General features: G+C 38.8%; 1 protein-coding gene across 7 annotated transcripts in view; it reads left to right on the top strand.

Moving 5' to 3' along the window:
* The window catches only part of LOC131425524 (double-stranded RNA-specific editase Adar), a 128,396-nt gene that overhangs the window by 87,549 nt on the left and 15,403 nt on the right, over positions 1-25,444 (top strand). For all 7 annotated transcript variants that reach the window (XM_058587465.1, XM_058587464.1, XM_058587467.1 and 4 more), the window contains 2 exons: positions 2,039-2,486; positions 2,553-2,664. In XM_058587465.1, coding sequence (XP_058443448.1) covers positions 2,039-2,486; positions 2,553-2,664 — 560 coding nt within the window. The remainder of the gene's footprint in view (positions 1-2,038; positions 2,487-2,552; positions 2,665-25,444) is intronic.

Raw genomic sequence — 25,444 nt, 5'->3', positions numbered from 1 at the left:
GTCACGGAAATCTAGATTGTTGTCCGTAGGTGCAAATATCTTGCCAAATCAGAAATGTTTTCTCCGAGTTGATTGGGAACTTACCTCGACCAGTGACATTATAAAACTTATGTCCAGGTATTCCATTTTCTCGGACGAATCCTTTGTAATTCGTAAGAACCTCATTATACAACTTCCGAGAACTTTTTTTGGTCACTAGATTCTGTGTCGGTGTCCTTTCTTTGGTTGCTTACGGACCCAAATAGAGTGGAATCATTATCACAGATAAATCCTTTTGACGGTGCTTTAACTGGCAGTTAATTTTTTGGCTCATTGGTTTGCCCCAATCGTTTTCAATATATTAGTTCCACTGCGCCGCTTGCTGTGATCTTGCCTATGGATAGCATGCCACTCACGAAAATGTCTGAAAGAGGGAACATTTCAAAACAAACGTTTGCTGTCAAATCATTCCACATCCAACATCTAGAAGCGCTGCAGTGGAATAAACAGTGTGTCCAGATATTGAATGGTTCAATCGTTACTGAACGAACAGATGCTCTGGTCATTTGGGGGTTTCTGGTACCGCAAGAGCATTTGACTATTATCTACGTTTCGTCTTCGACTCATCAGTGCATTAGCAGTTTATGTTGAACTGCTAACGCTACCAGATATTTCGCCGAGATCTACTCAATCTAGCTGATGTCAGAAGGACAACAATGCAATCAACCCTCAGCTGGTGGTCATTTGTCATCGGTAGACCCTTGGAAGCGAGAGATTGTCATACTGGACTTTCATTTCTGTTGAAGGCTCTTGCCGGAATAAAGTATCAATCTTATTCTTATATACTAAGATGAATTAACGAATTCTCAAAATAAATTTTCCTGGCATAGACAGGTATCAGTTGATGCTTCTCACACAGCCTTCGATCTGAGTTCGGTCCCCTACGAGTGAGCACTATGATAACAATTTTGATGTTTCTTCTTTAGATTTACACACATACAACACACATCTGTCCCTTTAATTTTACCCCTTTTACGCTACATCTTTGGCCATTTTGTTTTGTTTTGCTTAGACTCTCGGATAGCTAACCTGATTTTGACGCTTCAAATGAGAGAAACGCTTTACAAAATATGTTTTGCCTTTTGCTTAGAACAAAAAAAATCTATTAAACAAAAGCAACAATTTTCATTGATCTTTTCAAATACATTTAAACTGTATAATCGAGCGAAATCACCCCGGAGAAGAAAAAAAGTTCCCGCTAAGAATATACAATCCTTGAAAGAGCTGCTGTTCGTTGTTGATATTTGTCTCGAATAATACATAAAAACGGTTCCATTTTTTTGGTAGAAATGTCCAGTGTAAATATCTTCCCATGTAGTAGAATTGCTGTGCTAATATTTATATCGTGCGGTACAGTGTGAATGTGTCCATTTAAGTCTAACGCTGTTGGATATTTGTTACGCAAAACCTTTAGAATTAGACTTGTATTATCACTCTTCTAGTATTGACGCTAATAATTGTGCTTGTCTAGTACTTGTTAATTTCACGCGCGAAAACTGTCTTAGCTACAATTTAAAGTTGTTTCATTGGATTTTTCAAATTTTACTTTTTCACACTATATTAATGAATCTGGGAGTTTCTGCCATTAGAGATGCTGTTTTCTCTACAATTCTGCAATCAACTGGTCGCCAATATCGATTGACCTCAGGACGGATGCTTCCCTAGATAAACTTTCATTGTAACACTTACGACAAACGGTTGATCAGTAGAGCACCCTTCTTATAAGTTTTTTTCTAAATTTTCTATCAGTATGTATTTTCCGTATGATCGTTTTGTGCCAATTTAGGATTCAACAGTAACATTTTCATATTTTCACCATACACCCTCCGCAACCATCAAAACCCGAAACCACCGCTGCAAATCACCAAACCACAACCCAAATCAAACTGAAAACAAAAATTGTATCAATACAACTTTCGAAAAACAACCTTCCCTCGCTCTTATTGTTATCTTTCCACGTGTGGCCACACTTTGCCCGGGTATCTATGCCGTATCGCAGAGCTCAAAGCATCGGCATCGAGCGCATCGCGGAACGGATCATCGGGCCAACCGCCGAAACCACAGCCGGAAAAGGGACCGGTGATGCTTCTACACGAACTGTTCACCGACGCGATCTTCGAGTGCGTCTCAACCGATGGTCTTCAGCATTCGAAGTTTACCGTCGTTGTCACCGTGGATAACCAGCGATTTGAGGGAACAGGACCATCGAAAAAGATGGCCAAAAATGCGGCAGCAAAGGCAGCCCTCGCTTCGATGTGCAACATCTCGTTCAGTCCACTGCAGCAGGCTAAGTTCGGTGCACTGATGAATTCGGCCTCGGGTACGTTGGGTGGGACTGGCGGTGGTGGCGGCGGCGGTCCCGGACTGGGAGTTAACGGAGATGGTAGCGGAAGTTACGACCAGAAGAGCGTTGAGTTACCTCAAACGTTCGCGGATGCCATTGGAAAGTAAGCGAGAATTGTCCTGCCGCCGTTGGATCAGAACAAGTTTAATAACATTTTCTTTTGTTTTAGGTTGGTTATTGAAAAGTTCAACGAAGTTATGAAAGGTAACGATGTGTACTCCCGACGAAAGGTACTGGCGGGTATCGTTATGACCGAAGGATACGAAGTTAAAACAGCTAAGGTAAGCTCCCCATGGTTGCGAATATGGACACTTCGTAGGATTCAAATTTATTTTTTAAACATTTTCGATGTGGCTCTTTTGTGTGGCATCATGCAGAATTATTTTTGAATAAGACTTAACCCCATGCACAGTGGTCCGAAATGGAAAATTAGCGTTACAAAAATATTTTCACTATTAAATATTAGTTTTTTTGTAGTTGGTATCTTCACAAAAGATGTTTGTAATCCAATGACACTCATTTTGATGTAAAATGTTGGGTGGTCCTTATTTAGATTGAAATCTGAAATCTAACTTTCTTAATAGAACTCAAAAACAATTTCATTGTACAATAAAGTTGTAGGAAATTTTATTTTGAGCAACTTTGTTGAGAGAAGCACCTTTCTAGCTTTCCATTTGATCGAATCACATCAATTTTCCCAAGTAAAAGTAGGATGGTTCCTAAAATATCACTTTTTTGTTCTAACTTTTTTGTGAAACGTTCTATGGAAAAGTTGTCTTCAAAAGAGTTGTTGCACTAATTGTTAGGCACAATTTTACTGAACTAAGATTTTTCATGTGAGCTACCAGTAAAACGTTACGATTGTTTTTTCATCAAAAACTAGTCAACCTTCAAATACCAATATTCATTCGATGCCAGATCGATAAAAATGTATCCTATGCGGTTCCTGAAAAGTCATAATATAAGTAAAAAGTTGAGAGAAAATTGAAAGGGTGTTATTTTTTAACTCATTTGAATTAGTCTTAAAAATACCTTCAAAAAACTCAAAAACATTGCATAAACGCCTTAACGTATCAACATACTTCCTTTAGCAAAATAATAGTATGAAATTAGCACTACAAGTGTTCCGTACATTGTCTATTCGAGAAATGAGACACACAAAAGTTACATCTGAAAAAAGTTTTTGGCTGAACAATTTTTATTAATTTATTACCAAAATAACTACTTCTTTTGAGTTTGAGTAACTGAGGATTAGAGATAGTGTGTAATATGGTTACTCCGAACTAGTTGGCCATGATAAATCTATGAACAGAAATTTTCATTATCTTGACAACCATTCAAACAAACTGGTGCAAGTTAAAAAAAACCTCAAATATTTTTATCTAAATCGTACCGAGATGCCTATGACTCTGGGCCTTCTTTCTCATCCACTTGTGTACCGAATAGCCAGTAACAACCGGAAAACTACGCACAATGAGTTTTGGTTAGAGTAAATACATTCTACTTATTTTAACAAACTTATGATTTTCTTGGGATTCAGTGCTTTGACTTACAAAAAGCTAACGGATTTAATTATTACTGGTTAGAGTAATGATGACATCAGTATATTTTTAAAGAATTTCCGAATGCTGAAAAAAGTTCAATACTCAAGTAGATCATTTTGATCAGGTCAATTGATCAATAGCCGGAATAAGATAAACGTCGACGAGTTTCAAAGTAACACTGATAAAATACGAGCGTTGTATGTATCGTATGTATGTTATATTTTGAATATTAACACGATCATTGCGATAACGGAATCAAAATCAATTGCATCAGTTATTTTGGAAATAAATTTGTTAAAATTGCTCAGCAAGACATCTATATTCGGCTGTAGTTTTTGTGTGTCTCATTTCTCGAATGACAATGTATGGAACACTTGTACGGCTAATTTGGTACTATTATTTTGCTTAAGGAAGTAAGTTGATACGTTAAGGCGTTTAAGAGTTATGCAATGTTTTTGAGTTTTTTTTAAAGGTATTTTAAGACTAATTTAAATGAGTTGAAAAAATAACACCCTTCCAATTTTCTCCTCACTTTTTACTTATATTATGAACGTTCAGGAACCGCATAGGATACATTTTCATCGATCTGGCATCTAATGAATATTGGTATTTGATAGTTGACTAGTTTTTGATGAAAAAAATCATAACGTTTTACTGGTAGCTGGACACACTAGTAAGCAGAGTTGCACTGAGTCGTGATCATCATCCACACGTCAAATCATACGAAGTAGTTCCGTCACGAACCAAAATGATCGTCATTCAACGTTGATCGAATTCATGTAATGGGTAGCGTACGGCGAACACGAACAACAGTGACGCGAGAGTGGCAACACGCAGAGAGTAAAATATTTCGAATGAGAGAGCAGATCGGTCATTCTCTGTTTGTTTTTAAAACGGTCTGTTTATAGTTTTATAGTAAAATGAAAATGATAATACTTTGATCTTCATTATCATTTTCTGACATCACATCATTGCGAATGCACTTTTATTTTCCTTCTAAGAACTAAGTCAAATCGAGAAAACGTTTTCCTTGCAATTGATGATCACGACGGAAATTTCAAAAATTGACCGTCATTCTAAGACTACAGTCATGTTGATTCGTCTCCAAGTGAGCATTAGACCAAAGACAAGATATCCAGCTCTCACATTTCCCGAACAAATCATTGGCAACAATATTTTTTGCGAGCATGGCGCCCTCAGGCGAGTCCGCATCGAACCTCGTACACAGAAGTAGGGGAAAGAAATGTCAAATTCGTGCGCGCCAAAATAGCAGCACTGCGCACCCATACAATTGACATGATATGTTGAATGTGACACCGTGCGATGGCGTTGTTGAATTGAATATTGATTTCGCTCCAAGCTGACAGGGTCTGATTAGACTGAACTGACGGAATATCTCTCTCAGTGAAACTCATACATTAGTAATGACAGTACATGCAGCTTCTCAGTGAGAGAGCTAGCAAGAGAAACGATGCCTGTTGGAACGCTTGTGTCCGTCAGTGAATATTCTCTGTTTACGGATACTGGATGCAACACTGAGCTGGACACATTAGTAAGTTTTTACACCAAAAAGAGCGCCATTTGATTACAAACAACTTTTGTAAAGACATCAACCACAAAAAAAAACTAATATTTAATAATGTTTCGGACCACTGTGCAATGGTTTTCTGCTTCATTTCCTAGAAGACAATTACACAAGCTGCTGGGAAAATCACTTAAAAATCATTGGTGATCTTAATATCACTGATCTCGTGCATAAAACTATCACTTTTTTTTCTTAACTTAAATTCGAATTTATTTGTATTGGTTTTTGGTTTACAATCGTTTTTTCAGAGTAAGTGATACAGCTTATTGCTTTTCAATCTTCATCTTTCTGTCTTGCTAAACAGTTTTAATCTGTTTGTATTGTTTGGCTATTTGCAGTAAGTTTGATTATCAACAAGAATTTTGTTTTGTTTCTGGTTATCCTTAAGCCTAAATTATCCTAATACCTAATTTTTCCTAACTCTAATTTTATTTACAATATTTACAAGATTACGAATAAATACTTCGTATAGTTTGCCATTTTGATATTAGTTTTTTTTTGTTTCTATTATAGAGACTTTAACATTAATGTCATTCACCTCTTCGGGACAGAAAAACTTTCTGACTCTATGTGCGGGGTTGGGAATCGAACCCAGGCATGCTGCGTGAAAGGCATCGACTTACCCATCACGCTATACCCGCCCCAATTTTGATATTAGTGCTCTATTCATATGCTTCGTTGCATATTTATTTATTCTGGTTTGAATCAGGTCGAGATTTGCCAGTTGATGAATACGAGTTATTTTTGTTCGTCTTGGAAGATTTAGTATCATTCTCAGGAATTTATTTTGTACTATTTGGAGCTTTCTTCGATGGGTAAGTGCACAGTCCTTCCATACCGGAGAGCAGTACTACAGCATGGGCAGAACGACTTGCTTGTAGATAGTCAATTTATTGGTTTTAGACTTACGGTTTATTATCGGATATAGCTTTCGCAGCATGATAGTACTTTTAACCACTCGATCATCTATGTGAGCTCGGAAGAGTAGCTTACTATCCATTAAAAAGCCAAGATAGCAATTGCGAACCATTCGACTTCGGTTTCCATCACCTGAATTTTTGTACTTGGTTTAAGACGGTCAGTATTTCGGTGAGGAAAGATGATTATTTGGGTTTTGGCCGCATTGACCCGGATTTTCCATGTGGTCAAATACGAGGTGTATGCATTAAGACCATTTTGCAGTTTTTTACCAGTGTTTTTATGTACCGTCCGGTATAGCTGATAGCGGAATCGTCCGCAAATAACGAGAGAGTTCCTTCGGCTGGCAGAGGTGGAATATCTGAGTTGTATAAATTATGAAGTAGTGGACCCAAGATACTACCTTGCGGTACACCCGCCGGTATATTGTACGGATTCGAACAAACTTTCGATAGGCATACCTGTGATCTTGAAGATAGTTGGACATAATTTTGGCTAAATAAATCGGACAGTTCTGCTGGAGAAGCTTGACATGTCAAGCCGTCGTGTCAGACGTTGTCGAATGCCTTTTCGATATCAAGGAACGCCATCACAGTAGTTTTAGCTAGTTCTTTGGATCGTTTAATTGCTTTTAGAACTCTCTGGAGCTGATGGACAGTTGAATGACCTCGCCTGAATCCAAATTGAGAGTCTAGGAGGATATTATTCTCGTTGATGTGCTCAAGAAGTCTTGTATAAATGACTCTTTCGAACAGTTTGCTTATAGAGGAAAGTAAGTTTATTGGTCTATGGCTTGATGGGTTGGTGGGATCTTTTCCCGGTTTAAGAATGGGAATTACTTCGGAGAGTTTCCACATGAATGGAAAATAACCAATTTCCAGACAGCGGTTGAACACATTGACCAAGAGGTTAAAAGTTTTTGGTCCGAGATTCTTGAGAACAATATTGAAAATTCCATCAAAACCGGGAACTTTCATGTTACGGCAGGTCTTAATATAGTTTTTTAACTCATTCAGTGAGACTTTCTTAACACTTAATGGATCAATTGCGGTGTTGGAAAGCCGGTTGATGCTAACCGCGACTGGCTCTTCCATTTGACTAATGATATCTCGACCCAGATTGTGCGATGCAAGAAACTGTTCAGATATAAGATTTGCTTTTTCGGTGGCAGTAATATATAAACCATTAGTATCTTTCAGTGGGGGAATAGGTTTTGGTTTGTTTTTTTAGCACTTTGGTAAGTCGCCAGAAGGGCCTGAAGTAGTTAGGCAAATTTTTTATATCATTACTGAACTTAATGTTGTGAAGTTTTTTAACCCTAGCAGCAATAATTCTGTTCAGTTTTTTATACAGCACTTTTCTGAGAAAATTTTTTGTTCTTTGGAATTGTCGTCTTACGCAAATATATAACTTTTTTAGTGTGTTCATCAACTTGAAGAAACTCACCTACTACCGATCTTGGTGGCACGTGTGTTGATTCCGCTTCGATGATGGTGTTGGTCAGGTGCTGGAGAGCATTGTCAATGTTGGCTGTAGACACCAGCGAAGGGATATCCGGAAGTTTGTCTTCGACGAAACGTTGCAGCAGAGGCCAGTTTACTTGATGATAATTGCTCCTGTAAGCCTGTTGGCGCGTGTTGATTTCGCGTTGTAACTGAAATACCACCGGTAGATGGTCGGATGATAGATCAGCTATCACACCCGGAGTTGAGCAGTTATCCACCATATTGGTCAATACAAGAGCCTTGTCCGGTCGGTGAGTAGTATGTTGGTGAACCTGGATGAAATATGACGTAGTGACCAGCCTGAAGATCATTTGCTATCACGACACCGTTGCAGTTGTTTCTCGCGTTTCCCCATAGCGGATGGCGGGCGTTTAGATAACCAATAAGGATGAATTTTCCTTGTCTTCTGGTTAGCTTCTGGATCTCGTTTCTCAATCGCATTGCAGAGCCATCCACTTTTTTGCACTGACTTGGACAGTATGCTGCGATCACTTCGATCGGTCCTTCGGATATTTTCAATTCGATGTCAACAGCTTCGATGATTGATAGTCGGTAATCGGGAGGAGTCCTGAACTCTATACCCTTACGGATGGCAATAGCGACACCACCATATCGTGCTCCACGGAGTGATGATGTAGAGAGAAGTTCACTGAAGGTTGGAGATGGGTTTCGGTAAAGACTGCAATATCTATTCGGTTTGTTTGAAGAAATTCGATAATTTCCAGCTTTTTCGCCGCTACCGAGCGGGCATTTCAGTTAAGGATTTGGGCGGTGAATGCTGAAGCTCATGAACATTTACATCATGTGCATCATCATTTTTTGCATTTCAGCCACCATCGCAGCCAGTTGTGCAACAGTGTTTGAAATTGAAGTGGCAGCTGATCCCATTTCAGGATGTGAACCGTTTGTATTCGGATCTGGAAACGGTTGATTCTGTTGATTCCATTTAAAACCGGGTGGAATTGGTGTAAAATGATCACGTTGACCAGATCCTGTTATGTTATTCGATGGAGGCGGAAGCTCGGGAAACAATTCCGGATCGATGAGAATATCTCTTTTATTTTTCGTCTGTTGGTTTCTGATGGTTGCCTGTGCCCGAATTTTCCGGTACTCTTCACGTTTGGGACACTGTTTATCCGTAGTTTGATGATTGCCGGCACAGTTGGCACATTTGTATTGACATGCACCGTCGATTTCGCAGTTCACTGTTAGGTGCTCCTGGCAACAATTGTTGCACTTTGGTTTCATATTACAGTTGCGGGTACCATGACCAAAATTTAGGCACCGCATGCACTGGGTAACACTACGATTTGGGCCTCTGTACGCCTCCCATTGCACTATGATATGGCCGAGCGAACGAATAGCCGAAGGTGACACTACCCTTTTGAAAATGTACGAGGTACAAGCAATCTCGATATTTTACTGTTTGATTCCTTCTTGTTATCGGAAAAACAGCAATCGGCTTCAATTTGTAGACTTCACTTAATTCACTCAAGATATCGTTAGTTTCCATCGCTGGCAGACCTCGAATCATTGCCTTGAATGTTGTTTACGTTTCAATCAGCTGATTTTGAAGTTCCGATTTTGAACTTATCAAGATGACGTCGTTACTAGAGGTGTGCAAAACAGCTCATTTTGGTGAACAGCTCCGAACCGATCAGCTCACCAAAGTGAATCGATTCGATGTATCAGCTCATCAGCTCTTTTAGTTTAAACTTAGATTCATTTTGTGCACCGTTTTTCTTATGCCGGTTTTCTTTCATATGCATGATCGAAATTGAATCATTGATTTGCAATGATGCAATGAATGCAATGCGAATTAACTTATCTTTAATTGATGTCGACTAAATTGAATCTCTTAAAGAGCCGAAGATCCGATCAGCTCGTAGCGTGTTCCCTTCGTCATAATGCAGTGAACTGGGTAGCAAATGAGTGAGCTGGTGAGCTGCGGTTCTTTTGAAAAGAGCTGTGAGCTGTCAGCTCACTTCAATGATTCGATTCACTGGAACAGCTCATGAGCGAATTGCCCATCTCTAGTCGTGACAGGGGGCCGATAAAATTCAACTCCGGCCTTTACCAGATAGATTCTCGCCTTGTCAAAATCTTTATGCGTTGATATGATAAGCTTCGTTCCCATGCTGGTGAGCTGGTAGGCTGCTGTGATGTTGATTGCTTGCACAGAGCTGCTAAATGTCACTGTCAATTAGCAACTTTGCACGACGAAGATAGGAACGTTTATGTCACTGGACTGCTGCCAACCAGGCTCTACCAATCATCATATATTGAGTGTCTGAGAGCCGATCTGTCATAACTTAAATGCTCTTGATATTATGCTCACCAGGACGCTCATTGATTGCCGATGCGATTGATATTATCTTCATTTCTCCTGTCACTGCTTGATTACGATGTGACTAAATATTAATCAAGCAGCATAAACATTGAATTAAATTCATGTACACCAATAAACTCCGAAATCCGATGACTTTTTGCAAAGAACAATGAACTTTATCAATTTATGTTTATGTTAGTACTCTCATGGATTTTTTTTACTTCAACAGGGAATAGGAGAATGAGAGAGAGAGAACAAAATGCGTCACCTGTCTTCGACTGACACTTTGACTGTACCGATTACAGTTGACGATGATTTTAGTCAGTCTGTCAAGGTCATTTGACATGACTGACAATTTGCAACTCTGAGCTTGCATTACATGTTGCAGTTTCGGGAGGGGAACGGTTTTCACCACCAGTGGGGGCAATTTTTCTTTTGTCTGTACGGGAACATCCTCGGGTTTGTCGGGGAAATCAGGATTTATCGGGGTACCAGATGTGTGTACAGAGTACTGATCACAATCGTCGACTACTGGCAGTATATCGTAAACATTATTTTGCTTACGATTGTCACTTGAATTATCGAAGGCGTCAGCACCGCTGGAGGTGCTGCCACGCTTTCCCTTTTTTAACAAAGGGCTGATATGCGATTTGGTGGGAGAGAGAGACCTTTTCTTCCTTTTGCCACCCATTCTCAGTGCGACTAACACTTTGTAACTCACAAGTGATCTAAGTCAAGAAAGAAATTATCGTTGCGTAATCACAACTAATATAATGATGTCGAAAATCGTTTCTGAAATGTCGAAATTGCGGGAAGGGGCGAGTAAATTAGCGATATTATAAATTTTGCATTATATGCGCATTGAAAGATTATGCCTTCAAATGGTTTAACTAAAGTTATGCACTGATAATTTAGTCAATTAATATGAACTAGGGTGAACCAATAGCTGGGAATTATCAATGTTCTAACTTTAGGCAATCTAATGATAGGTGGTGAGCAGAGGTGGGTTATAAACCACGCCGGTACGAAAAAATTTTCTCAGAGATGGCTGAACCGATTTTCACAAACTTAGATTCAAATGCAACGTCCTATGGCGTCTTAAATTTCATTCTAGATCCGACTTCCGGTTCCGGCATTACAAGGAAATATGTGTAAATTTATGAAAAATGCGCACTCAATTTTCTCGGAAATATCTTAACCGATTTTCACATACAAAGAAGCAAATAAAAGGTCTTGAAATTCTTTAAAAAGTCCCCGAAAAAATTTTTCAGATCCGACTTCCGGTTGTAGTATTACAGTGCGATTAGTGAAAATTTTCAATTTCATGAGTATTTTTTCACAAGCGCAAACTTACTGCTAAATTCATCTTGTTAGTAGATCTTGTTAGTTAGTGAATATATAAAATTACTTTGAGACTACTTGGCCCCGGTTTCCGCTTCAGAGAGCACCGATAATAGTGAAGAAAAGCTCCAAAAACGGAACTCACTTCGATGTTTCAGCAACTGTTAAACCGATTTGCACGAATCATGATTCATATTAAAGCTCTTATTGTTTTTCAATATACTGTGCAATTTCATCCAGATCCGAAATTATAGGGCGATGAGTGTCAAAACATTCAAATCGTTATTCAAAATGACGATGCAAAACCGGTACGGGTCGATACGTGCTGGTACTAAAGAAGAAGAAAACACCACCGGCTTTGATCCATTCGCATGGATGCCACATTTAAATCTATATTTTTTAGGTGAAATAAATGAAAATTTTGTGAATTTGTGAATCTTTTATTCAATTTGTACCTACTTATTATTACAAAATCATGATAACGTTGCTTTTCTATAAAAGTACACTTATTACCTATGTCATATAGAAAGTTTATGCAATCACTTGAAAAATTGACTAGTGAAAATTGGCCCAGAGTGCTAAGCGTTCTATAACATTCGACACAGTTCATCGAGCTGAGCAATGTATAATGTAATGTCACTCATAAATTTAAAAAAAATCTCATAATCCCATAGTTTGCTATTGAATTTCATCATGCTTTCATAGGGTAAAGTGTGTTTAAAATTGCACACCGTCATTTAGAGCGACGATTCAAAAAAGAATAAGATTCTTCTTGATTTGGCTCGAAACTGATTCAATTTGTAGGCTATATTGGTTATTTACTAAACGAACTGACTTCGGCTATACTGGTTCCAAATTCCCGGTTCCAGAAGTACCGGAAATTGTGGTCGAAAGGTTTAAAATGAGACTCACTCAATTTTCTCATAGATGATTTGATAAATTTCCGCAAACAGGCTCAAATCCAGTCCCATAGGTTGCTGTTTAATTTCATCCTGATCCGACTTCCGGTTCCAGATCTATATGGTAAAGTGTATTCAATCATTTGGTGTGACGCACAGTGGTCCAAAACTGGAAAAAGACGGTCAAAAGTCTGTACTGACTTTCCCTGATTTTTAAGAGCTAACGTGTTTTCAAAGAAGTTTCACAAGATCATATTACGCTTCTTTTGAAAGTGATACCTTAATTTTTGTTAAGGGGGTAGTACCAATTTCGAATAAAAATAATTTTTTTTTTCACAAAAAAATTTTTGTTTTCTGTCTCATTTTGAAGCAAAAAACATTTGAAATATTTTTGCTGAAGATATAAATAATGTAAAAAAATTATTTTTTGAGATATATTCACTTTATTTTAAAAACATTTTTTTTTTGATTTACTATTACTCTATTACCTAAGGATCTACTACAAAGAGCGCGTAAACACGCAAAAACAAGCAAGCTCATGCTTGCACGCGCAACTTAAGCAAATTGATGTAATTTTTGTTTTGTTTACTTTTTGACAATTAACAATATTAGAAATGATCTAAGTGGAACTCGATGCAATTTTTTAGGCCTTTTCAAAGTTAGTTTTAAATATTGAAAATCCGAAAAATTATCAAAAGTTCAACACATATGTTTTCCAAACAAAATATGAAAAAGTATTGTAAAAGTACAAACCTTTAGAGCAAATTCAGCAGCTAGAAGTTCTATTCTGGTCTACGATGCCGTTCTATTTTTTGTATATTTGCTCTTCAAGAGCCGAAAATCCGTTCAGCTTGTAGCTTGTTTCCACCTTACCAGCAGGGATGCCAGGTCATTTTTTCAAAAATCTGTGATCAAGCCAAAAACCTGTCTGAGCAAAATCTGTGCACGTTTCCTCGTTTCCATAATAGCTGATTTGAATCATTTTAGTAAGCAAAAAAAAGGTCTCACTATTTCCTACCGCTCTGTAATTTTTGATGCTAAACTGTGATCAATTTCAAAAATCTGTGATCGATTTCAGAAATCTGTGCCATTTTTTAAATCTGTGCAAAAGGTTGAAAATCTGTAAAACACAGAAAATCTATAGAACACTTTCTTAACCCATTCATGGTTTCAGCATGGCCATAGTGAATATGAATCACACGAATAGTACTCAGGATATTCTCATTGGAAAATAAATTGGATTAGGAATATATTTTCCTATAAGTATTGTAAAAGTTTGCAGCATTAAGTTGCATATTTCGCTTGGGTACAAGGTTTCCTAGGTAAAAATAGGTAAAATGATGCATAAATTTTCAAGAAAAGAATAAACCTATGCATTACCTTCTACAAAATTATAGGATTTTATATTTTCTACAATTATTCCAAACAAAGTATGTATAAAAAAATAACTTGAAACTAGTTATGATTTGAAAACTAGTTTTAAGGGGTTGTAATAATTCAATAACTAAAACTAACTTTGGAATGGCATAAAAAAAAAGTTCCATCGAGTTCCACTTAGATTTTTGTTTATAGTATTGGGCATATCGATTTCTATAAATTTTGTAAAAATCAGCTGCATAAAATTGCATATTTCGCTTTGGTGTGAGGTTTTATCATAGGTAAAAAAAGGTAAAATGTTGTATAACTTTGCCAGGAAACAACAAACCTATACACTACCTTCAACAAAAATTTGGGATATTTTATTATCTTCAATTATTCCAAACAAAGTATGCATAAAAAAATAACTCGAAACAAGTTATAAATAAAAAACTGATTTTAAGGGGGTTGCCATAAAAACGCTATGTATATCCGAAACGGTGCGACCTACACTTTTGGTATATTTGACAAAGTAAATTATTTTCAATAGCTCTAAAACTTTGTAGAAGAAAAAAAATTTCTATCTCTTCAGAAAAAAAAGTTATGGTTATATTTTTTGTCAAAGTAGGCCATGAACAATTAGGGATAGAATCAAATTACGCGGTATATATTTGTGAATAATTTCTTAAAAACAACTATATGCATTAAAAGAACGGTTTGGCAGCTACTGATTTATGTCCACGTTTTTATTGATTTAAACCTCTGTGCGACGATGCAGAATAAAAAAAGGCGGGTGGGTAATGTCAGAGACATAACTGGATGTCGTGAATACGAAAACAACTGACATGTTCCTTAACACTTCCGAATATCAATTGTATGAATTATGCACGCATTCCCCTTTTTCACATTTTTCGCAAAAACAAAGAAAGCTTCACTTGATCTCGATTACTGTGAATTTCACACAGCGAAAAGTGCACAAATCTAAGCAAACTGTTCTTGATTTGTAGTAAACTGAGGATATTTCCCTACGATTTGCAAACAACAAATCCTAATAGTTCTTTAGAAAACTTTTAGAGCCATTAGAACGGCTGATATTGTGCAATGCTCTCCACCGTTGTTTTTTTCCCAATGCTAATGACTGGCAGCTGTGACGAATTCGCTCTTGTCGAAAGCGAAACTAGCTGTGCAGACGACACAAAACACATCTGCTCATAGGGGCGATAGAATCCAAACTGATTCAATTTTTGTTAAGAGATTTCCTTTTATGTGATTTCGTTTGTAGCTTTTTCACTAATGGGCGGTCCTAACGGCTATAAAAATAGCCGCATTCAGAATTTTAATGTTGATTATTTCATTTCGGATTTGCATAATTTATTGAAAGAAACTATCAATATCCTGAAGGGACTCGTTTCTAGCATTCAGAAAAGTCAAATTGCGTAATTCTCTACGACATTAAACTCTGGAACATTTTTCGCAAAAACAAAGAAAGCTTCACTTGATCTCGATTACTGTGAGTTTCACACAGCGAAAAGTGCACAAATCTAAGCAAACTGTTCTTGATTTGCCGTAAACTGAGGATATTTCCCTACGATTTGCGAACAACAAATCCTAATAGTTCTTTAGAAAACTTTTAGAGCCATTAGAACGGCTGATATTGTGCAATGCTCTCCATCGTTGTTTTTTTCCCAATGCTAATGACTGGCAGCTGTGACGTAATCGCTCTTGTCGAAAGCGTGCAGACGACACAAAACACATCTGCTCGCAGTGGCGATACAATCCAAACTGATTCAAGTTTTGTTGAGAGGCTTGTTTCTATCTGATTTCGTTTGTAGCTTTTTCACTAATGGGCGGTCCTAACGGCTATAAAAATAGCCGCATACAGAATTTTAATGTCGATTATTTCATTTCGGATTTGCATATTTTATTGAAAGAAACTATCAATATGCTGAAAGGACTCGTTTCTAGCATTCACAAGGACCAAATTGAGGAACTCACTGCGATATTCACCACTTTTCGGAACATTTTTCCCGGACGATTTGTTGTACAGCAGCAGATATTTTGTTCTCTTCCTTAGAACGCGTTCTGATTCTTATCACTCTCTCAGAGGGTAAATTTTGAAAAGGCACCCCATAGTAAAGTAAGTCGTATTCACGACAAAAATGGGTTGTATAGAGGTACAGTAAAGTAAATTCCGCATAATTCTTTAGGAGTATTATTATGGTTTTAAGAACAACCGAATAGAAGTCTGGAATAGAGAACTGGACCCTGAGTTCAAGACCTAAATTTAGATCCAATAACACTCAGAATCCAGTTTCAGTCGCTGCTGGTTCTCGCCTTGGTGGCCAGCAAACGAATGAGAGATGCGACCTGAGCGTTTGAGGTTATAACCACGCAGAAGGTGCATTCTCTCTCGCTGCTGGTGGAAAGTTTAACTCCCGCTGCTGCTGCTGGCTGGTCCTCGCGCCTCGATGGCCAGCAAGCGAATGAGAGATGCGACCTGAGCGTTTGAGGTTTTTATTAACCACGCAGAAGGTGCATTCTCTCTCGCTGCTGGTGGAAAGTTTAACTCCCGCTGCTGCTGCTGGCTGGTCCTCGCGCCTCGATGGCCAGCAAGCGAATGAGAGATACGACCTGAGCGTTTGAGGTTTTTATTAACCACGCAGAAGGTGCATTCTCTCTCGCTGCTGGTTAACTCTCGCTGCTGCTGCTGGCTGGTCCTCGCGCCTCGATGGCCAGCAAGCGAATGAGAGATGCGACCTGAGCGTTTGAGGTTTTTATTAACCACGCAGAAGGTGCATTCTCCGTCGCTGCTGGTTAACTCTCGCTGCTGCTGCTGGCTGGTCCTCGCGCCTCGATGGCCAGCAAGCGAATGAGAGATGCGACCTGAGCGTTTGAGGTTTTTATTAACCACGCAGAAGGTGCATTCTCTCTCGCTGCTGCTGCTGGCTGGTCCTCGCGCCTCGATGGCCAGCAAGCGAATGAGAGATACGACCTGAGCGTTTGAGGTTTTTATTAACCACGCAGAAGGTGCATTTTCCGTCGCTGCTGGTTAACTCTCGCTGCTGCTGCTGGCTGGTCCTCGCGCCTCGATGGCCAGCAAGCGAATGAGAGATGCGACCTGAGCGTTTGAGGTTTTTATTAACCACGCAGAAGGTGCATTCTCTCTCGCTGCTGGTTGATGATTCCACTCCCACGACGTCTGCTTCCATCGAACGCACGAAAAGAAATGATCGATTTTCGCATATATTTTTTTTTTTTTGCATAAATATCTGTTTATTAATCTTATTTTTGTGTATTACATCAACATTTTACAGTACAAGTGTTTTGACCCTTTGGCCTTTCATCTTTGTTGTTCATACGATTCGTTATTAATATTAGGTGTTTTAGTTACTCTTGTTTTACATACTAATGTTTAATCATAATATTTATTTTAATTATTTATAAAATGTCTACCTACTTATAACTATCCCTAACCTAATACGTACAAATTTTGAATTATTTGTATTTCAGAGATTGAGCACCTCTCTTCAAATTTCGTGCAGTATTGTTCGAATTTTTGTTCTAGTATATCCAGGGAGGCAATCTCATGTACTTCACTAGTCCTTGTCCAAGGGGGTAGATTTAGAATCATCTTTAAGATCTTACTTTGAATGCGCTGGAGCCTAAGTTTGTGTGTTCGTGCACAGCCCCGCCAAACAGGGACTGCGTATTCAATTGCGGGGTAGATGATTTGTTTATAGACAGCCATCTGATTCTTCAGGCACAGTTTAGATGTTCTACAAATCAGCGGATACAGAGACCTAATGAGTATGCTGCATTTTTGAACGATTTTGTCAACATGTGACCTGAATATCAGATGTCTGTCAAAGGTGAGTCCTAGATAGATAACTTCATCGGACCATTGAATGACCTCATCACCGAATCGTATTCTGCATTCGTCTGATGGAACAAGTTTTGGAGATCTTGAATGTGGAAACAAGATGACCTGAGTTTTTGCTGCATTGATCACAATTTTCCAGCTTGTAAAATATTCCGTTAAAGCGTCCAGACCTGTCTGTAGTTTATTCTTCAGAGCATTAATGACACGACCTTTGTAAAGAATGGCAGTATCATCAGCAAATTGTGACAGAACACCACCAGCTGGAAGAGGTGGGATGTCTGATGTGAAAATGTTGTATAGAATGGGACCTAGGATACTTCCCTGGGGTACACCAGCAGGAATAGTAAATCTTTCTGAAAGTGCATTATTCAGAGAAACCTGGAATGCTCTATCTGCAAGATAATTTTTGATAATTTTAATAAGATACATGGGAAAATTATACCGATGCAGTTTGAACACCAGTCCATCGTGCCACACATTATCGAATGCCTTTTCAATATCCAATATTGCCATGGCAGTCGTTTTGGACACTGATTTGTTTTGCTGGATGACGTTGTTAACCCTTGTGAGTTGGTGGATGGTGGATCTTCCTTTCCGGAACCCAAACTGTTCTTCCAGAAATATATCCTGTTCATCTGCGAAAGCAAGAATTCGCCTTTGTATTGACTTTTCAAACAGCTTGGATAGGGCAGAGAGTAAGCTGATGGGCCGATAGCTCTTGGAAAAGGAAGGATCTTTCCCCGGTTTCAAAACTGGGATAACTTTAGCTAACTTCCACATTGAAGGGAAGTAACCAAGCTCCCAGCACCTGTTAAAAATTTTAGCTAAGAAGACAAATGAGCGAATACTCAAATGTTTCAGCTCAATGTTGAATGTGTTGTCGAAACCGGGGGCCTTCATATTTTTGGATTTTTTCACAAAAGCCATCAGCTCATTCGCAGTGACTCTACTTTCCTCAGGAACCAAGCTGTCTGATTGGTCAACCTCAGCTACGCTATCAGCAACGGTTCTTTCATATGGACTAACAATGTTAAGTCCTAAATTGTGAGAACACACAAACTGCTGGCCTAGCGCATTTGCCTTCTCTACTGGTGTGATTAAAGGTATTCCTTCAGCTGCGTCCTGGGGTGACATCAGAGGAGGAATAGGCTTCGGTTTTTTCTTAAGCACCTTCGTTAAGGACCAGAAGGGCTTTGAATGTGGAAGAATTTCTCGAAGCTTTTGCTGGAAGTTCCTGTTGCGAAGCTCAGATATCCTTTCCTGGATTATCCTAGTTAAGTTGTTATAAGTAGTCTTCCTATCTAGGATGCCGGTTCGTTGATACTGCCTCCGGTAGATATTCCGAAGTCGGATGAGTTTCTTGGTGACACTGTCGATTTGAAGAGAGGAACTCGGCATATGTTGTACTGGAACCGTCCTATCACGAGCGACTGTGATTGAATGCTGGAAGGAAGATAGGGCTGCATCGATTTCCATCGGGGAATCAAGTGGCAGATCGATATTAATAAGTTGGTCGGCGATTTGTTGAAATTGGACCCAATCGGTGCGATAATAGTTCCTCCGAGGTTGAATAGGCACTGTTTCTGGTGAAGATCCCAACGTCAATATTACTGGAAAGTGATCCGAAGAGAGCTCGTAGAAGACAACCGGAGAGCTTTCTATGGCAATGTTGCTGATGAATATATCCAAAATGGAATGAACTCCCGATCTGGAAAGTCGCGTTGGTTGATCCGGTGCGAAGATGTTGTATTGTCCAGCTTCGTAATCTTCGGCAAGTACGAATCCGTTTCGATTCTGTCTTCTGTTTCCCCACAGCTCATGCCGTGCGTTCAGGTCCCCAGCAATGATGAATTTGTTCTGTCGTCGAGTGAGCATAGCCAGATCTCGCTTCAATGATGCACACGTACCATCTCGAAGATTGGTTTGTTTGGGGCAGTACGCTGCAATGATGATGATGGGTCCCATCGTCGTTGTAATCTCAATTCCGATGGCTTCTATGAGTTGCAATTTAAAGGCTGACAGAAGCCTGTGCTGAATGGATCGTTTAATGGCAATGGCAACTCCCCCTCCTCTGGTAGTTGCCCTGTCGAGCCTGTGAATCCTGTAATTGGAAATAAAAATAGAAATTTCAGGTTTAAGATGAGTTTCAGTTAAAATAGCAATATCGGCATTCTTCTCTTGAAGAAAGTCGGACAATTCAGCAGTTTTGCTCCTGAGTGAGCAAGCATTCCAATTTACTATAACCAACTCATTATATTGCATATTCGATGATGAATTTGCCTAAGGCGTTGATTTGATCTAACCGCGTTCTGCAGTTTCGTAGTTTTGTTGTCATTGTTTCAAAAATGACGATCAGTTGTTCAGCAGAGAATAAATCACCAGAGTCATCCTTTGCTTGTGGTTGATTATTGCCCCATCCAGGAGGGATTCTTGAAGAAGATTCTTTTTGAGATCCAGAGGCTGAAGTCTTTGGATTGCTGCGAGGAAGTGGCGGCAAATTCGGAATATCCCTCTTCGGTGGGAGCCGTGGGAAATTAATTTCATCCTTCTGTGGAACATTCTTGCGCGTTGATTGTTTACGGGATGCCTGTTGTCGAATTTTTGTGAACTCAGCACGTTTGGGACACGATTTGCTAGTAGATGGATGGTCGCCATCACAGTTCACACATTTTACAGCGATGTCATCTAGTAGGCAATCGTTGGTATTGTGTGGTTCGGCACATTTCCCGCACCGACTTTTCATGTGGCAATTCCTCGCTCCATGGCCGTAGTTCAAACAGTTCGTGCACTGTGTGACATCCCGATGTACCGGTTTATACTTTTGCCATTCGATGATTATGTGAAATAACGATTTAATCGTTTTCAGTTGACTCATGGTGATGGAGCCCTTCTCCAGATGAATCAGGTACAGTTGATCTCTAAACTTTTTGTCCGTATTATGTCGCTTCATTTTGAACACCATCAAAGGCTTTAGTCCAGCCTCCGACAGTTCCTGCTTTAGTTCGGCTTCCATCATGTCGGGTAGTCCTCGAAGTACAACCTTCATAGGTTTGTTGGCGGCAATATCGTGTGTGAAGTATTCCGCTTTTGTCTGCTTCAGATAACATTCCACTCCTTTGTAGTGGTTCAAAGCCGGAACAGTTATTTTGTAGCCTTCAGTACATAAACGGATTGTTGCCTGTAGTCCTTTGCTGATCAGTGTGTTGAAATCCGAGCGTAGAGTTGGTGGGAAGCCCTTCAGGTAGAAAGGCGGCATTTTTTCCTTCTTCTGCAGTTCCTCTTCGACATCTACTGGCAGATCAGCATATTGGTTTTTACTCAGCAAACGGTCGTTTACCTGTACATCACTTGGCTTCAGACGCTTAGCATCCTTTGGATCCTTCTCGGATCTATGGCGGTTTTTACCCATAGCTTGGGTAGGTAGACAACTGCGAATAAAAAATAAAACAAAATCGAAATTAGTCGTAGTAGGTTATTCGTCTATCCACATCGAGTGTTAGATGACGAATGATCGATTTTCGACCACGGTTCCCCTTTTATACGCATTCAGTTGAAGATATGTGCCTGACTATCTCAAAATCGTCGTCCTTGCGCGAAAAACCCAAGCGAAAGTAAAAAGTTTTCCGCGTTGTTTTCAAATTTTAAGAAAACTTAATTTTTGAGTTGTTTGTGGTTATCGCACACTGTTCAAAATATTATCCTGAATTCCTGATCATATTTTTGATGAAATGGTGAAAGAATTATGTTGCTACCATTAATACAAGTCGAGATATTCGCGATTAAGTTCTGCCCATTCTTCCATATGGCTAATTTTGAAAAGGCACCCCATAGTAAAGTAAGTCGTATTCACGACAAAAAATACTTATTAACTTGACATAACTGTTTACAAATTGAAAAGGTTATGTTAGTTCATACCCTAAGAAAGTTTCTTAAATTTATTCACAGAATCTTTCACCCAAGTAGCATGTTAAGTTGCTGTCCCGTATTTTTCTACTGATTGTGCAATTTATCAAGTTAGTTTGTATCACTATTCTAGTAACTGTTGTGTTATGGAATAAGCGCAATTTTTCTGTGTTGTGCAACATACTTTCAAGTTCATCCGTTATAACGAACATTTATTCACAACGATTGTGCAACTGATACATGCGTCGATGCCATCAAAAAGCCAGTAATAAAATCTACGAAAAAACAATTGTGAAACTCGTGAGAACTACTACGTAATGTAAACAAAAAATGGAATGACGTTTACAAAAACATGCAAACTTATTTTCGAATGAATAAGTTTCACATTTGATTTTCAATACAACGGTTCTTAACACAAACTTGGATCTCGTAAAATAATCTGCACATGAAAAATGATAATCTTACATATTGAAGCATTGATCTTTTGTGTTTTTGTAATTGAAAAGTCGACAACGAACTGCATTTTTATGGTTTAACATGTATTCGTACGGCCAAAATTTTCAAGCGCCTTTGAATTAACGTGTTTTACTGATTGTGCACCAATTACTGTGAAAATAACAGTCTATTATTTTTAATGAGAATCATCGGAATGGTGTTTAAACTACATGTATTCAAAATTCTTCAAATTTTCAGTCGATTTTAATCAAACTAATGTGTAATTAAATCTGAAAAATCTCGAAATGAATTTTGCTTCAATATTTTCCAATATGGCATCGATGGTAAAAATGAGTTGAATAGAAAATGGTTCACCCAACGTAATGACATATATTATCTAAATAACAGTAAACATTAACATGTTAATATTTTGGAAAGAAATGCTCTACGTTTTGTTTTTTTTTATCAGTTTCAATCTTTTAGTTGAATTAAACAACAATACAACATAGTCATTCATCTTAGCGGGTCCGACTTTTGTGATACCCACTGTAGGTATTATTTTGGTAAGTTTGTGTGCTGGAGTTGCAAAAACAAGTTGCACAAGCGGTAATATATAACTGTGGGAGTAACTATGATGAAATTAACTTTTCGTTCAATATCTTTAAAAAGTGATGTCAGGTCTGCTTTTTTTCGCGAGATGAAAACCGAATACAAATTATCTGATTGATTTTTGTTTTCATTGCGTATATAACGTTGTATTCCTGCAACTTTTATGATAATAATCTCATGTCAGCAAGTTTTGCATTCAATTCAAACAGATAAATCTTGCACAACTTTTTTGCAAGTTTTCAATTTTATATCAATGTTGTTCTAAAACTGAACACACTGTTCTAAAAATTCATGAGGCAGCAAAAACAATGCGGGCTCTGCAGAAATATATTTTTTGCAGCAACGTTATCAATTCGGCTTAACCTTTTTTACCTTGCGGAGAGCATCAATCATTTCCCCAATTTTTCTTCCACAAGAGATTTATAGCAATTTCGACGTATATTGTGTCTGGTACAATTATGACAGCGGTTTGGAAAGTTTTTGATAAGTTGCACAATTGTTATAGTTACTCCCGTTTTACATGACGATGTGAAATATTTTGTAGAGCTTCTAGCGAAACATTAACAAGTTGGTGATTTACTGCGCAATTATTTTAGATGTACTTAAAGTTGTTCTACAGTGATTTTTTCGGTAGTATTGTGAAACTTAACAGTGATAAGCTGCAAAACCAATTTTAATATATATTTCTAAACATAAATAACATTTCTAAATCAATTGTAAAACATCTTGAAAGTTTTTTTTTTATATCGTTTATTTATACCCGGCTTTAACCAAGTTGCGGTCGTTCGCCGGGTTTGTATCGTTTGAGGGGGGATTTGGGAGGGGGAGGGGGGGGGGGGTTAGTGAGGTTCGGAGAAGAGGAGGGGAGATTTTTACATTTGTGTCGTTCAAATTACATTGCATTTGTTGATAGTTACATTTTTTTATATCAGTGGGATGGGTCGAGAAAAAAAAAGGGGGGGGGGGGAGGGGGGTACTACGGTTAACTGTTGGTTTCTTGTGAGAGAGAGAGAGAGAGATGTAGAGGGGGTGAAGATAGAAGAAGCTTAGACTTGAGTTGAATCGCTGTGTGGGTCTGCTGCGGACAGTCCTAATTGCTGGTTCGCGGTATCCATTGTAGTGTGGCCACGGACGACGCCCCCAGGGGAGTCCCTCTGGCGGGCGGCCCACGGCTGAGATGAAGGTAGTTATCGGTGTTCGGGGCTGTGTTGGCAGGGTGTTGAAAATGTCCGGTTTGGATGTTGATCGTGAATGTGTTTGTGTTACGATGTGTTTTGTCTCCTGTTGGCGTGTTCGGCCGGCCTCTCGCTGTTCCTTATTCGGTCCTTGGGTTGTCATCCTTCAGATGTGCAGGCCCGCTGGGGATCTTGAAAGTTTAATAAGTTACATTTGCTACTTGGGTAGTGATATTTTTTGAAATATGAGTAATATGAGAAAAGCATCATTACACCACTAGGTGGATTAAAAAAGGTTTTTTTTTTACATTTATCCACCGCTTTATGTGACGGTAAAAAAATGTTCCCACTCTTCACCCGGTATTCCCCGAACCCGAAGTAGCACCCAGATGAAATTTATGAATTTTGTATGGGAACATAAGACCTTGCATTTGAACCTAATACCGTTTTCGTTTTTGAACCTTCACGTGGGCGACTCTGACTCCGAGTAAAACGAACACGTGATACGCGCCCTAAACAACAACTCATAAAAAATAAACAAACTCGCATGGATGCGTGGTGTGGTCCGAGAAAATTTTCAGAGCGAAACGACGCGAGTAGGAGTCCGATATAGAGCGACCCCAGTTTGCTAAAACAAACATCTCAAAAGCTGTTTGGGCGACTTTGGGTCAGCTGTTGGGCTGCTCTGATCAATAAACGAGAACGGTATGAGTTATTAAAATCGGTTAAACCGTCGCCGAGAAAAGTGAGTAGGTAACTTGAAATATAAAATTTTTCCACTAATCACACTGTAATTCCTGAACCGGATGTCATATTAATATGAAATTTAAGAATTTTATATGTCATCTTAAGTCTTTTCATTTGAATCTATGTTTGTAAAATTCAGCTCAGCCATCTCCGAGAAAAGTGAGTGCACGAAAATGTTACATACTCACAGACATTTTGCGTACTCCAGGCCTAGATTCAAAAGTCGGTTTTCACAGTAATAGCATAATCTTTCTTCGTGAGAAAGGCAGAACAGATTTGTTTCATGAGGAAAGGCGACAGACGCGTTTATCCCTGCACATAAATTCCCTGGTTGATAGTCCCGGTCCCGATGTGAATGTTTCCCTGTGAGCTACAGGAACAGATTGTTTGCTGCACCAGATATTTCTTTGCAAACCTCGTATGTGTCGATGTGTTTGAAAATCTCTGCAATTTTTCCTTCTCTAGTTGTGGAGTAATATTCCTATCCAGAAAACTGTCTTGATGTCATCTTGTATCGTACTCTGTCCTTGATTTTACGTTTCGTCTTAGACTGATCAGTGCGTAGCAGTTTATGTTGAACTGCTACCACCGACATGACGGTTCAACATAAACCGCTAGGCAGACGTAAAGTCTGCCTAGCGGTTCACGTCTGCCTAGCGGTTGATGTTGAACCGTCAGGTCGGAGGTAGCAGTTCAACATAAACTGCTGGTAAAAACTCTTTACCTCTCAAACTTACCACAATCTGTACGGATAGTAAGCCGAAACGTGTTTCGTTCGGGACGTCAGTTTTGATATTACACTTAGGTGTAATATCAAAAAAGTGTTTTGCAATAG

Source organism: Malaya genurostris, chromosome 1 (genome assembly GCF_030247185.1).
Source record: "Malaya genurostris strain Urasoe2022 chromosome 1, Malgen_1.1, whole genome shotgun sequence".
Taxonomy (NCBI): domain Eukaryota; kingdom Metazoa; phylum Arthropoda; class Insecta; order Diptera; family Culicidae; genus Malaya; species Malaya genurostris.
This window is presented reverse-complemented; position numbering and strand designations above follow the sequence as displayed.